General features: G+C 41.4%; 1 protein-coding gene across 3 annotated transcripts in view; it reads left to right on the top strand.

The window, feature by feature from the left end:
- The window catches only part of LOC138958772 (cadherin-87A-like), a 49788-nt gene that overhangs the window by 30908 nt on the left and 4009 nt on the right, over positions 1-14871 (top strand). For all 3 annotated transcript variants that reach the window (XM_070330054.1, XM_070330053.1, XM_070330052.1), the window contains 16 exons: positions 1479-1636; positions 3224-3367; positions 3728-3850; positions 5213-5399; positions 5973-6238; positions 7212-7406; positions 8255-8362; positions 8639-8774; positions 9394-9657; positions 10135-10391; positions 11135-11223; positions 11770-11874; positions 12292-12442; positions 13637-13764; positions 14152-14183; positions 14478-14518. In XM_070330054.1, the coding sequence (XP_070186155.1) occupies positions 1479-1636; positions 3224-3367; positions 3728-3850; positions 5213-5399; positions 5973-6238; positions 7212-7406; positions 8255-8362; positions 8639-8774; positions 9394-9657; positions 10135-10391; positions 11135-11223; positions 11770-11874; positions 12292-12442; positions 13637-13764; positions 14152-14183; positions 14478-14518 (2384 nt within the window). The remainder of the gene's footprint in view (positions 1-1478; positions 1637-3223; positions 3368-3727; positions 3851-5212; positions 5400-5972; positions 6239-7211; positions 7407-8254; positions 8363-8638; positions 8775-9393; positions 9658-10134; positions 10392-11134; positions 11224-11769; positions 11875-12291; positions 12443-13636; positions 13765-14151; positions 14184-14477; positions 14519-14871) is intronic.

The following is a 14871-nucleotide window of genomic DNA, read 5'->3' as shown; positions in this document are numbered from 1 at the left end:
ACCAAACCCCGGGCCTCGTCGAAGATTGCGTTGCCAAATTTTCAATCAATTTGATTGAAAAATGAGGGTGTGACAGTGCCGCCTCAACTTTTACAAAAAGCCGGATATGACGTCATCAAAGGTATTTATCGAAAAACTGAAAAAAACGTCCGGGGATATCATACCCAGGAACTCTCATGTCAAATTTCATAAAGATCGGCCCAGTAGTTTAGTCTGAATCGCTCTACACACACACACACATACAGAGAGACAGACAGAGAGACAGACAGACAGACAGACAGACACACATACACCACGACCCTCGTCTCGATTCCCCCCTCTATGTTAAAACATTTAGTCAAAACTTGACTAAATGTAAAAAGGTGGATTATTATCATTCTCCTTCCAAGACCACGCACACAAAAGCAACAACCTCGCTGCTTGTTGTGCATGTCGCAATGTTTTGCTGAATTCATTGTGTATGTTGACACTTGTGTCAGATACGAAATTAATTTAACAAAACACCAGCACCATGCAGGGGAAGCAGCCAGGCTGTTGAATTCTGGAATGCGTTCCAGTGGAAATATTATCTTATTTCATGTACAATCATGGACGGGTCTGTGGTGGTGTATAATTATTTATCCTACATACGTGAGAGAGACTCCCGTGAGATAATAATCGTTCAAATCACACGTGTGTATATCATGTAAATGAGATCATGTCAAGCAAGTCTGGCAGGGACCTGTTTTTCCACTGCTTATGATGCCAAAGTCACCGAGACACACGTCATTATAGAAACAAAAATTGCGCTCGCTAATTACCCTCGATGAATCTTTAGAACTAACACGTCACGCCACACTTTCAGAGTGACGTTTCTTTGCTTTGACGTAATAGATTGCACAAGGCTTTAGAAGAGATTGAGGTTCCAAAACAAGCGTCTTCAATTTAGCTGCCTTGACTGCAGGACATTTTCAGTAAAATACACGTAAGTACAGTATGTAGGATAAACAGAATACTACATGGCTTGCTGTTTCGTACCAGATTTACACTCGTTGCCTTTTCAAATTGTGAACAGCTCGCTTTCGCTCGCAGTTCAATATTTAAAAAAAACAACTCGTGTAAATCTGGTACGACACAGCAAGCCATGTAGTATTCACTATGATCGTTATAGCCTTTAAAGGCACGCTTGCCAGGCTTTTGCAAGGGATAAGACCATTCACATACCGTAAATCAACATCCTGACTGCTTGCTGTGAAGAGTGAGATTTGTTTGATGAACTTCACAGCTTGCCGGTAGTTTCTGATACACAACGTATTCATCAAGAAAGTCCTACTCCGCAGAGAGCACCAAAGCTGTTGATTTTGGGATATAGGTTCAAATGGATGGATGGTCTCTTCCCATGTAAAAGCCTTACCTATAGGTGAATCGAATCGTTTACACAGGAAGGATTGTGCCTTTAAGGGCCTAACACAGAAACATGTGTTCGCTGAATTTTACAGGTGTGCTACAAGTGAACGGTCGCCTTGACTACGAGATGCAGCACAACGTGACACTGGTGGTGGAGGCTGCCGACAGCGGCTCTCCCTCTCTGAGGAACACCACCACCGTCTTCATCAACATCATCAACATCAACGACAAACCGCCAATTTTCAACCAGGTACGAATATGATTATGTGTAACCGTCTGTTTTTGTCTTGAATGCTCAGATAATTGTGAAACATTTATTTTCAGTCTCTCTTCTTTCTTGTTCACTCTGTCTTTCTTTCTTCGTTTTTTTCGGTCTTTCCTTCTTTCGGTCTATTCACCTATCTTTTTTTTTCTTTCTATTATTCTCTCTTTCTTTCTTTCTAATTCTTAAATACGTACGTTAGATTTCACAAGTTCTGCTCTTGCACGCTTTCCCCGTTATTCCATTTGTGTGCGATTTTGAGGTTGTTGTGTACCTTCAATCTCGTTCAGAATAGGTAATCTGGAGCTTGAGACACAACAGTTTACTGGCAATTAGATCATGTTTGGAAATAACTCTTTTGCAGGAGTTATGTGCCCCCTCGGGGTGCGGCAAACTCACGTCGTCGATGAGCCGAAGCGAGCGATCATGGACTCACAGTGAATAATGACACCATACGTGCATGTTATATGTACAGTGTCCGCTCAATATGTTGCATTTTTTCTTTGGAAACTATGATCATCGGAGCTCCCTGTTCACTGACACTACAATCGCTTGCCTTCAATGATTAGTGGCCACTCGGTTTTGCCTCACTTTTAGGAAGGGATGCTACTGTTGCACAGCCAATCAAATAACCCTATCAATTTTTTTTTCTCCAAAGGCGTCTATTGTCTTGTTTAGAATGTTCCTCTAATCATTCTTGTCATTCAGTTATCTCTCTCTGCAAAATAAAGTTAAAGGTTCTCCATCCTTCCGGACAAAAAAATTGGCTCACCATCCCAAAGCTGACGTGGCTTTTACATGGGACAAGAACATCCCTCCATTTAAACACATACACAAAATCAAAGCCTGGCTACTCCCTGGTACATACAGAGTGTGAATTTCGTGATTAATTAATTATGCAGTTTGACACCAGTCGCCTTTAGAAAATTAACTAATTTTTAAAAAAGATGACACCAGCAGCGCTACCCACTCTGCATAGAAAACTACCAGGCTGCTGATTTCTGGAGTGTGTCTAAGTGGTGGGATGGTCTTTTCCCATCTGACAGCCTGGCCAGATCTGAGACGGTGGGTTGAATCGTTCACACGGGAAGGACTTTGCCTTTATTTAATAAATATTAAATAATTTTTTTTTTAAATAAATAAATCCCTGCGCTTAGAACTGTACCCACGGAATACGCGCGATATAAGCCTCATTGATTGATTGATTGATATTTGGTTCCGTTGGGGGCCCGGTAGCTCAGTTGGTAGAGCACTTAACTTGTGATCCTAGGGTCACGGGTTCGAATCCGGGCTGTGACGAACACGGATCAACTTTATGGGCAGACTCAGAGACGGTATCCATGTCCACCCCCGTGTCACCACTGTGGCACATAAAAGACCGGTCATTCTGCCATTAGCTGCAGGTGGTTACTTAAACATAAACACGCACACAACAGGGTAGCGCGAATCTGTTGCTGCTAGCTTTCCACTTGGAGGAAGCAACCCGAATTTCCCAGCCAGGGGACAATATAAAGTTATGAAAATGAAAATGAAAATATACCGTATAGTAGTGTCTGTTTGATTTTCTTGTCGCAGACTTTGTATCAGATCGAAATGGTGGAGCATTCCACCAGAATAGACACCTTGGTTCACGTATCCGCCACGGACAAGGACGAGGGTGATTATGGGGAGGTGCGCTACAGTGCCAACGACCCATACTTCAGGGTGGACTCCAGTACGGTAAGTGCCTGACAGCCTGTGTGTGTGTGTGTGTGTGTGTGTGTGTGTGTGTGTGTGTGTGTGTGTGTGTGTGACTGTGTGTCACTGTGTGTGTGTGTGTGTGTGTGTGTGTGTGTGTGTCACTGTGTGTGTGTGTGTGTGTGTGTGTGTGTGTGTGTGTGTTTTGGTATGCTATGCTATGCTAACTTAATATTTCTGTCCCCAGAACTAGCGTCTATTTGGGACATGACGTGGTTATATGCTAAGATCGGTATGCGTGTGTCCACGCGCGTGCACGCGTGCATGAAATCTGATCTCTACCTAGTTTATGCATATTTCTTTTTGCTGAAGTGACTGATGTTAAATCACTACGTTGTGCAGGGCCAAATTTTCCTGAAGCCGGGAGCCGATCTTGACAGAGAGACAGAAACAACCTACAGCTTCCAGGTTACTGCCTACGACAGTCCAAATAATGCAAGCTTCCGTCTGAACACAACAGTACCTGTAAGATTCATATTTCTTCTTTGGGATTCGTTTCCAATCATTCAGATAATTATTAGTGTGCTGACCAGGAGTAGGCACTTATCGCCCAAACGAATTGCCCAAATGGTGGATAAAAACTACCAGTAGAAGCCGACTCGCGCCAATAAACACACACACACACACACAAACGCACGCACGCACGAACGCGCGCACACACACGCACACACACTCACACACACACACACACACACACACACACATACAGCTCTCGCTCTCTTTGTCCCCCCTCGCTCACACATAAACAGGCACTTATTCACACAGACACACACACACACACTCTACTCTCTCTCTCTCTCTCACACACTCACACACACACACACACACACACACACACACACATACGCACACACACACAAACACAAACCACACACACAAACACCCCCCCCCCCACCCCTGAAAAACTCCCCCCAACAACAAACAAGTCGCGTAAGGCGAAATTACTACATTTAGTCAAGCTGTCGAACTCACGGAATGAAACTGAACGCAATGCATTTTTTCACCAAGACAATACAGCTTCGTCAATCCCCGCGACAAGTAAATCAATCACTTTTCACGTGCAAAACGAAATGAAATTGATAAGCCAGTATAGCGCGGTAGCTTATTGCGCTAAGCAGGAAAACGCGCTTTTCTGTATTTCTTTTTAACTTTCTGAGGTTGTTTTTAATACAGACACTACACGTTTTTCAAATAAGGAAATGATAAAGAATAAGATGAAATCCTTTTTGGACCTATTTCTAACATTTTAATCGTGTACCTAATTAACCTTTAATCGTTAATTGTGATCAAATTTTTATAGTAAACCTAACATAATTTATGTATATATTTTCAGATCTAGAATTTGATGAAGAATACGATGCAATCAATTTTGAATCGGTTTGCAAAATTTTAATTTTCATGACAACTTTAATTAGAAAACTCATTAATTATTGTTTAAGCCTCCAAGCTGAAATGCAATACCAAAGTCCGGCCTTCGTCGAAGATTACTTGGCCAAAATTTCAATCAAATTGGTTGGAAAATGTGAGCGTGACAGTGCCGCCTCAACTTTCACAAAAAGCCGGATATGACGTCATCAAAGACATTTATCAAAAAAATAAAAAAATGTGTGGGGATATTATAACTCTTATGTGAAGTTTCATGAAAATCGGTCCAGTAGTTTTCTCTGAATCGCTCTACACAGACACACATACATACACCAGACCCTCATCTCGATTCCCGGTCAACGTTAAAACATTTAGTCAAAACTTGACTAAGTGTAAAAACGTGGGAGTTGCAGTCGACAAATATGTATTTTTGTAAAATAAACCGTTGCCATCATTCTTCAGGTGTATGTCGCCCTCGTGGATAAAAACGACAACTGTCCCATATTTGACACACCTGCAGGGTACAGTGGGGTTGTCATAGAAACGGCTGACGTAGGAGATCAGGTGCTGGAAGTGTTTGCCAGGGATGCTGACGCTGGAATCAACCGTCTCATCAAATTTACCATCGACAGAGACTCCGCTCAACCAAGTGAGAGAGGAGAGGAGAGAGAGAGAGAGGAGAGAGAGAGAGAGAGAGAGAGGGAGAGGAGAGAGATAGAGAGAGAGAGGAGAGGAGAGAGAGAGAGAGAGAGAGAGAGAGAGGGGGGTACGGGTGGAGGAGGGAGAGAGAGGGGGGGTGGAGGAGGGAGAGAGAGAGGGGGGAAATACAGAGAGAGAGAGAGAGAGAGAGAGAGAGAGAGAGAGAAGGGGGGGTGGAGGAGGGAGAGAGAGAGAGAGAGAGAGAGGAGAGAGAGAGAGAGAGAGAGAGAGAGAGAGAGAGAGAGAGAGAGATGGTATCATGGACGGTTACAGTATAACGCGGTGTGTGTGTGTGTGTGTGTGTGTGTGTGTGTGTGTGTGTGTGTGTGTGTGTGTGTGTGTGTGTGTGTGTGTGTGTGTGTTTGTGCGCACGCGTGTGTGCGTTGAATTTTGTTCATTCAAAAAAATCAATAATCCTTTAAAAAAAAGTTTTTTTTATCAAATCTGAATACGACCGGCTGTCTTTAAAAATAACATTCCGTGCGGTTTACCAAACTCCCCCACCCTGTCTTTCCCGTGACAGATGCGGCCGACCTCTTCTTTATCCAGTCCATCCAATCAAACTTTTTTGACAAGGAGTCTGGCCGAATCGAAGTCAGGACCAGCCTCAGGAATAAATTTGGGGAGTACAACTTCAACGTCATTGCATCGGACATGGACGGCAACAACTCGACTGGAGAGATGTGCTCAACCCGTGTGCCTGTGACGGTGCGAGTTCAGGAAGCCATCAATGACGCTCCCATCTGGCTGAAACCCCCGAGCAGCAACTTCTCTATTGAAGTGTTGGAGGTATGAATAATAGCAGCAATAACAAAACAGCAGCAGCAGCAGCATTAAAAACAACAAAAACAACAAGAGAACGACAACAAAAACAACAAGAAAGAAGAAGAAGATGAAGAAGAAGAACAAGAATAACAACCACAACAGCAACATCATCAACAATAACAACAACAGCATCAACAACAACAACAACATTAACAACAACAACAACAACAACAACAACAACAACACCAACACCAAACATGAAAATGATAAGCAGAAGATCATCCGTACATCTGATTGTTTTGAAATAGATTAAGAAAAGTAATCCTAGCAAAGTTTTAAACTGTTGCTTGAACTTTCATTTTCATCTTTTTTTCCCCTCGGCGTAATAAACAAAAGTATCTTGTTAAGACCTGTTGTAGCCATTTTCTGAGGCCGGCTTTAACGGAAAAGACCTTGAACAATACAATTCAGTTGATATACATGTTGAAGGATGAATGATGATACATTGTAGACGGATGCATGTTAAAAGCCCCACAATGATGTGCTTGGCAAATACCCCCCCCCCCAAAAAAAAAAAAAAAAAATAAATAAATCAGTGGAATCCCCCTTTTAAGACTCCCCCAATTTAAGACTCCCCCAATGTAAGACTCCCCCAATTTAGGACCTTCCTCCTTTTTAAGACTTGGATTTTCCAGATTTTAGAGGTCTGAAATTGGGGGGGGGGGGGGGGTCCTCTGTACAGAAATAATGCAAATCTAGTTAGTCCATTTAGGAGAATTACAACAGAAGACACGCCACCCAGGTTGACAGACACATGGATTCTAACAACCACAGCTGTGAGTTGAGTTGAAGTTGAGTCAACTTTTAGTGATTTTATTGTTTTATAGTTTTGGAAGACGCTTCAAAATAATGCAGCGTGCCCGTTTACTCAATAAGGCAATGATTTTAACAAACTTGGAGTCAATTCTGCAACCGATTTGTATTCTTTGTTTTGCAGAGTCAATACAGGGGTATGCTGGTGTACGACTGCCAAGCAACTGACCTGAACTCGGGGTTGGCCGGCATCATCGACTTCAGCTTCAATGTCCAGCGCAACTTGACACCAACAACGTCCCAGTTCCGTATCAACCCCATCACTGGCGTCATCACAGCTGAGGTCGTCTTTGACAGGGAGCAGGTCTACTCCTATGTGGTAAGTTATCCTTGCTTCATACCTTATACAAATGAGGCAGAACAATCCGAAAAACAAAGGGAAGTAAGAACTCTAATTTTTTTAATTTGTTTTTATAAGATGCATTTAGCATAGTCTTTTGTATCTGCTGTTGTAATGTTATATTATATGTACGTAAAATAAGTAAAAACATGAAAGAAAGAAAAAGAAAAAAAAGAACTCTAATAGATGCTTACGACATGTGCAATACGTAGAGTGAGTTAGAGAGTTATGCGAAACCTATCGCCTTGCACCTTGCTTCAAGATTCTTCACGGACGTACGAAGGACATTTAAGCCTACTGAGTTGACAATGGACAGAAAATGATTTCTTCAAAATGAACCTCTGCAGGTCCACTCTTGCGTGGTTAGATTCTCTTGGTAACAATTTCTGTAGGTAGAACGAATACTAATGGAGGTATACTCTCTTTCTGGTGACGAATCGCAAATAATATTACGAATATTAATACAGATCTTTAATTTTCCCGATGAAGAACAGAAAATAATTGTCCTCAAATAAAACACTGCCACTTAGAGCAGGCCTGCTCTGACGTTGTTATAGATTCCCTGGTACATTTTTGTGCACGTACAACAAACATTTATAGAGATGCGCTAGCTATCCTTGAGGAGGAAACAGGTTTACTCTTTTGTGGTTTGTTCTTGCAGTAATGTTTTCTGTACGTAGAACGAATATTTATAAGTAGTGAGACTCTCTTTCTGATAATGACACAAAACTTATATAACGGATATTCATACAGATCTAACTTCAAAATGCTGTTCGTTTGTTCAAGTTAAAAAACCCACAAAGGGATGAATTATTTTTCATTTTCAGCTGACGGTGGTGGCCAAGGATAGAGGTGACCCACCAGCATCATCAGAAACTGTGCTGATCGTCAATGTGTTGGACGTCAATGACAATGATCCAGAGTTTCCGACGAGGGTCAGTGGTCCTGTTAAGTTTTGGGAATTTTATGACAAACGGAGTCTGTGTAGGTGTGCTTGTGTCCTTGGATGTCCAGAGAGGCTTCAAGAATGAAAATAATTGTGTTGAATCACAGTAACTGACAAATTCGTTGAGAAACTTCACGTACATTGAGATGTCCTTATAAAAGTCCAAGCTTGCTCTCTAAGTTACTGTTAAAGTTTAAAACAAAAAAGTTATGTTGAAGTAGAATTCGAGAGAAACGTGATTTTTTTTAACCTCCATGTGTTACAGAATGGAGAAACAATTCCGTACTATTTTGTGGTTCCTGAAGGAACTACCCCGGCAGAGGCTGGCGTCATTGGTGTGTTGTCTGCAACGGACAGAGACACAGCTCACAAAAACAACAAGGTCTACTACAGAGTTGCTGGTGCGTGTGGTCAAAATCTGTTCTTGAAAATTTTGTTTTTCCTAAATTCAAGAAAATTATGAATTCGAATGGTGGCGAACGTTCGTCTTTTAAAATTCCATTTTGTTTTAGTTTCCCTGGTGTTTCATTGTTACATTTACAATGCTGCCAACTGCTACGCATGCTACGTTTTAAGACAAATTCCTTAGCTGTTACGCCTTGCTTAAAATTAAATTTGCTACTCTCAAACAAATAATCACAAACAGGCAACAATGTTTTAAGTCCTGGTACTTATTTCAGATTCTCACTCCGTGTAGCGGTCAGAATTTGTGTCATAAAACATTGTTCACATTGTAAAGTGGCACTACACACACTCTCTAATTGCCGTTATGTTTCTTTTTTCTGAATACACTTGTTAAATGTGTATATATTCTGGAGCGACATAGCCGAAATGTGGATTTGCGAATACATTTGAGACGATGCTACACTAAAACACCATTTGCTACGCCGAACATTCCCAAAATATGTAAATTGCTACACTTAAGGTTTCACAAGCGTTGTCTGGTGTGAACCTGTGTAACTCCTCGGTTGCTTTGTATCATTTGTTGGTGTTGTTTATAATTATCTTGGGCGGTTGCAGCTGGCAATGAAGATGGTCTCTTCAGTTTGAACCGCGAGACAGGAGAGCTCAGCCTCAACCCGAGTAGGGCTGCAGGAGGCCTGGACCGCGAGCAGAAAGAAGTTTATTCCATGGACGTCCTGGCCTACAACGAGGTGCACGATGACACGGTCATCCGAGCCCGCCGCAAACGCTCTATCAATCCTTCGATTGTGACGGTCAACGTGACAGTGGGGGATCTGAACGACACACCGCCCAGGTTCACAGATACTGACTATCATGGCTGTGAGTTGAGAGAGAGAGAGAGAGAGAGAGAGAGAGAGAGAGAGAGAGAGAGAGAGAGAGAGAGAGAGAGAGAGAGAGAGAGAAACCCATTTATTTTTTTATCTAATTTACTGACTTGTAGGAGCTGTTCGCTGATGTTTTCATTCCAATTTTGGTTCTTTAGTCTTTTTTTGTTTCCTCGTCGTACATTTTTAGAATAACAACCCTAAAAATGTCCAAAGCTAGGAAATGTTGGTAAAAAAGTATTTATTTTCATTTTGTTTCCGCGGTTTTGTTTGACCTTATTTTTTTTATTTATGTTGAGGGGAAGTATAGAAGAGATCTTTGAATTTATAAAGATATCAATTGGGATGATGTTATTGTCCTAAGAGCCTGAAGACAAACATGTGCGCAAAACAGTGTTGCAAAAAAGTGTTTGTTTTTTCTAAGTGTTCAACTTTAAAAAAAAAAGACATAATTATTTGAAATGACCTTTAGGTGTGGCACGTGACGCCAGCTTCGGTATGAGCATAGCGAGAGTGGAAGCAGTGGACCAGGACCTGACCGGAGCGTCCAGTGTAATCTACGTGAAGGTCAGCGAATCCACCGGTGACTACTTCAGTGTTGACAACCTAGGTGTCATCCGTAATCGCAAACTCCTGCACGATATTGGGTCTGTTCAGCCAGTCGTTCGCATACGGGCGGATGACAATGCACTGGCCGATCTTGGGCGTTCTGCTATTGCTGTGGTGAAGGTTTGTATGACAGGCGTTTCACGCGGGATGTGTGACGGGGGCTGGGGTGGGGTGTGAGTTCTCCTACTTTATTTTAGTATGGTAATCTGCAATGCAGATTGACTGTTGGTGAGACAAATGTTGAAAAACAAGATAGAGGAGGGGGAGAAAGAGATAGAGAGGGTGGGGAGAGAGAGAGAGAGGGTGGGGGAGAGAGAGAGAGAGAGAGAGAGCTAGAGAGAGAGAGAGAGAAAGGGTGGGGAGAGAGAGAGAGAGAGAGGGTGGGGAGAGAGAGAGAGAGGGTGGGGAGAGAGAGAGAGAGGGTGGGGGGAGAGAGAGAGAGAGGGTGGGGAGAGAGAGAGAGAGAGGGTGGGGAGAGAGAGAGAGAGAGAGGGTGGGGAGAGAGAGAGAGAGAGGGTGGGGGGGGGAGAGAGAGAGGGTGGGGAGAGAGAGAGAGAGAGGATGGTGAGAGAGAGAGAGAGATAGAGAGAGGGTGGGGAGAGAGAGAGGCCAGGGGTGGGGGGAGAGAGAGAGAGAGAGAGAGAGAGAGAGAGAGAGAGAGTGGGAGAGAGAGAGAGAGAGGTTGGAGAGAGAGCGAGAGAGAGAGAGAGAGAGAGAGAGAGAGAGAAAAAGAAAAGAAAGAAAGAAAGAAAAAGAGAGAGGCAGAGACAGAATCAGCTAGAAATCATGCATTTATTCCAACAATTTATTTTTAAAACGTTATCCCCTTTGTAAAATTATTGGTTGATGTTGATTATTCATAGATTTTTGTGACGGACACTTCAAATGAAGTCGTTGTTCGAGTGTCTCAACCATCAGCAGATGTTCGCGCCTACAAGGACCACTTTATCAGGTGAGAATCGTGCAGACAGCAGCTCTTCTTCACAACAATTAACAATGGTACAGCGGAGGCCTCCAATTGTGGACTTCTGCAAAAAGAGTGTTAATTAAGTTCTCTGTGTGCAGGATATCATAACATTAAATGGCTTTGAATAATGAATGTTAGGTTGCATGGGAGTTAAAGATAATTACACTAAATCCAAAGTTCACAAATTCCGCTGTCATTATTCCTGTGTTGTACTTGGAGAAAAAAAGTGTTAATTTCTTTCAAAGAAGAAACCTTATTTTTAAGTGGCCTACCTAAAACTTTTTGGATTCAGACACCAATTAATCAGATGGTGTCTGTGCAATTAAAGCTATTCTTCATACTATAGATATTCATAAACGAGTTGCCCTCCCCCCTTTTTGTTGTTGCTTTATCAGAGCCGTTTGTCCGAAAACACTACGTTGGCTTATGACGTATGTAGTAGCAAGAAACTTTAGGATATCATTATTTAAAAGTAAGTAAACAGGGAAACAGCAAGTATTCACATTTGTTGATACTCATGTGTCATTATAGAGTGATGAAGATGAATTCTTCCTCTGCACAAAATGACATCAAGTACGTCTGCATTCGTGAAATGCGCGACCGTGTGAACGGCGATGGGACGGTCTCATTCACAGAGTGAGTAACTCAGTCTTTGACTAACTTATTTACCTACAACATGTACTCGGCTCAAAAAGTAAGTTACCAGTTTGAATAATCTAATTTTTCCTCTTCTGTGTAAGATATTTTGTTTTCGCAGAGCCTGTATTCCTTGTAGACATGGACACACAGAAATGGATCAAAGAGAAGACAAATAAATCTCATCTACCTAATGTTTTTCTTGCATTAACTTTATTGATCTTTTATGCTGTTGTTGGGTGTTTTTTTCTTCAGAAAACGTGAAAATACAAGTATGCACGATTTGTTTAATAATTTACCTTACGTTATATTGTCGCATTACTGTATCTGTTTGTTTTTGTTGTTGTTCAAATGACACACTAGAAAAACAAAAGATCGCAACTTTCATTTTTGAAAAAAACGTTTACACTGTTTTAGATCTGACGTAGTTGTGTCCGCCGTTGGTCAAAACGAGGACGGCACGTACTACATCTTTGCTAGTGGTGACCTTCGCAACACGCTACTGGCACAGCTTGACGACGAGGAGATTTCTTTCTTCTATCGCACGTTGCACGTGCAAGATGTGGTGGTGAGTTAAAATGCTTATCATATATTGTTCAGTAAAGCCTCCCAATTGCTTGCTCCCTTGTTTTTTACTACCTATTTTATTCATGTTTTTATTACTTAGAGTCCCGCAGTGGGGCACTGCGGTTATGAAATTAAAAGCCCCTCCTGTTTTTGGAACCGCAGGAGCTTTCTAGTTTGCTGTTAGGTAGATTTTTGGTTCCTCTTTCCTGTCATGCTCTCTTTTTCTTCATGAATTCTTTTCTTTTTTCTGCCTTCTTGCTCATTCACCTGTATTTTTTCCAAAAATCTCTTCTCTTGCCGCTTGTCTCGCGATTCATGTATAGTTTAATCTGTTAGTGTTCTGATGTAAGTCCAGCAGTAGATAGGTTAAGCCTATTTTAACATACTGGAAACTGGTAATCTTCCAGTAGGTATTAATTTAGTTTTACTAAAGCCTGCTGGGACACAAGTAATGGGTTAGTGCATTTGTAAACAGGAATCGCTTGACAAGTGGCCCCCTTCATCCCCCCCTTCCTCGTCCTGATATGGCTCTGCGTAGTCGGCTGGACGTTAAGCAACAAATAAACAAACAAACAAATTATTACTTAGTTAGTGGAAGAATCTTTTGTAATGTATGTGTGATGGTGTATGCTTTTAATTAAGCGTTGTTGACTATGAATGTAGATGTAAATGCTTGTATAACTGTGTTTTAATTTTAAATATGTCAAGCGCAAAGAGCATAATTGTAAAGTTATGATGTTGCGCTATATAAATGCTCATTTATTATTATTATTATTATTAATTGCGACCTTAAAAATGTCCTGATACATCGGTCGTAAAATGGAGGAGTCTTTATCGGGAATCACAAGGTTTAGTCCCCCCACCCGCCTACCAAAAGAAAAAACAAGAAATAAAATAGAAACTATTTGATGCTTATTAGGTTTGAGTGCTGTGTTCGTTGTATAGAACAGCACCACTTTCATTTCCCGCATTCGATTAGAAATCTGTGTATCTTTTGATTTTGTTTAACGTTTGTTTAAATGTTTAACGTTTCGGATATATAGAGGATCTTTATGTTTATTTCCGGCGAACTATCTCTTATATTTTCTCCTGTAGATATCTGAAGTCTGCTGAAGTTCGCTGTCGTAATCATCATCATCATCATCATCATCATCATCATCATCATCATGTAACAATGTCAATGTTTACCTTTCAGACGGGCTCAGAGAGCGATGAGTTTGAGCTGACAGAGGACCCCGTGCTGGCTATCTTCATCATCGCCATTCTCCTCATCTTCCTCGCCATCCTCCTCTTCTGTCTCGCCTGCTGCCTCATCAGAAACTCGTGAGTCATTTCTGTCCTCTATCAAGCAACACAGCTTCCCGTGTAAACGATTTAGTTCACCGTCTCAGATCTGACCAGGCTTTTACATGGGATAAGGCCATCCTTACACCGGGACAAATATCAACAAAAATGATAAATTTGGTGCTTGACATGAATTTATCACACACAAAAGCTCAACTCTGCACCGGAAGCAGCCAGGGTGTTGATTGTTGGTATATGTCGAAGTGGAAGGATTGCCTGACTCCCTTTACTGGTGTATTGTGTTGCGTAGTGTTCGATTTTGATCTGATTTCTGTATTGTTGTAATAAATGGCAGTTTGAGTGTGTTTTAGCTTTGCGGCAAAAATCATTATGTGTGAATGTCTGTGGGTTTTTTTTTTTTTACAGCAAAAAGAAAAAGACCAAGAAGCTAAGAGCAGGTAAGTTTTGTTATATACCCTAGAAAATTCACCTGTTGAATAGACATTAAGAGCAACCTTTACTACATGACGTTAACGTTTTCATTTAAAAAAAAAATACTTTAACAATTATACGTACATTTGTTTAATTTTGCAATAATTATTAGATACGTATGTTCGTTGTCCTCTGCATTTAAATTGCGAATTCATGTTGAAATATCACAATATTTAAACAGTTAGAGTATGATTCTACTGTGACTATATTGATGTGCAATTAGTTTGTTCGCTACATATGTCAGTTTCTGTCTGTTGAAGCATCAGAGGAAATGTCACAGGTGGAATTTGTGAGACAGGAGGTAAGTAAATAATCATTTCACCCATTCCATTTCATGCCAACACTTATGTACAAAAAAAATCCAAATCATTTTGTGACCTGTTTTGAAGAGTCTTCTTCTTCTTCTTCTTCTGCGTTCGTGTGCTGAAACTCCCACGTACACTCGTGTTTTTTGCACGAGTGGAATTTTACGTGTCTGACCGTTTTTTACCCCGCCATTTAGGCAGCCATACGCCGTTTTCGGAGGAAGCATGCTGGGTATTTTCGTGTTTCTATAACCCACCGAACTCTGACATGGATTACAGGATCTTTTTCGTGCGCACTTGGTCTTGTGCTTGCGTGTACACACGCCCTGTTTTGAAGAGTCAGGCTGGG

The sequence above is a fragment of the Littorina saxatilis genome, linkage group LG2 (assembly GCF_037325665.1).
Source record: "Littorina saxatilis isolate snail1 linkage group LG2, US_GU_Lsax_2.0, whole genome shotgun sequence".
NCBI lineage: Eukaryota > Metazoa > Mollusca > Gastropoda > Littorinimorpha > Littorinidae > Littorina > Littorina saxatilis.
Note: the sequence above shows the minus strand (reverse complement) of the source record. Positions and strands in the feature narration are given on the sequence as shown.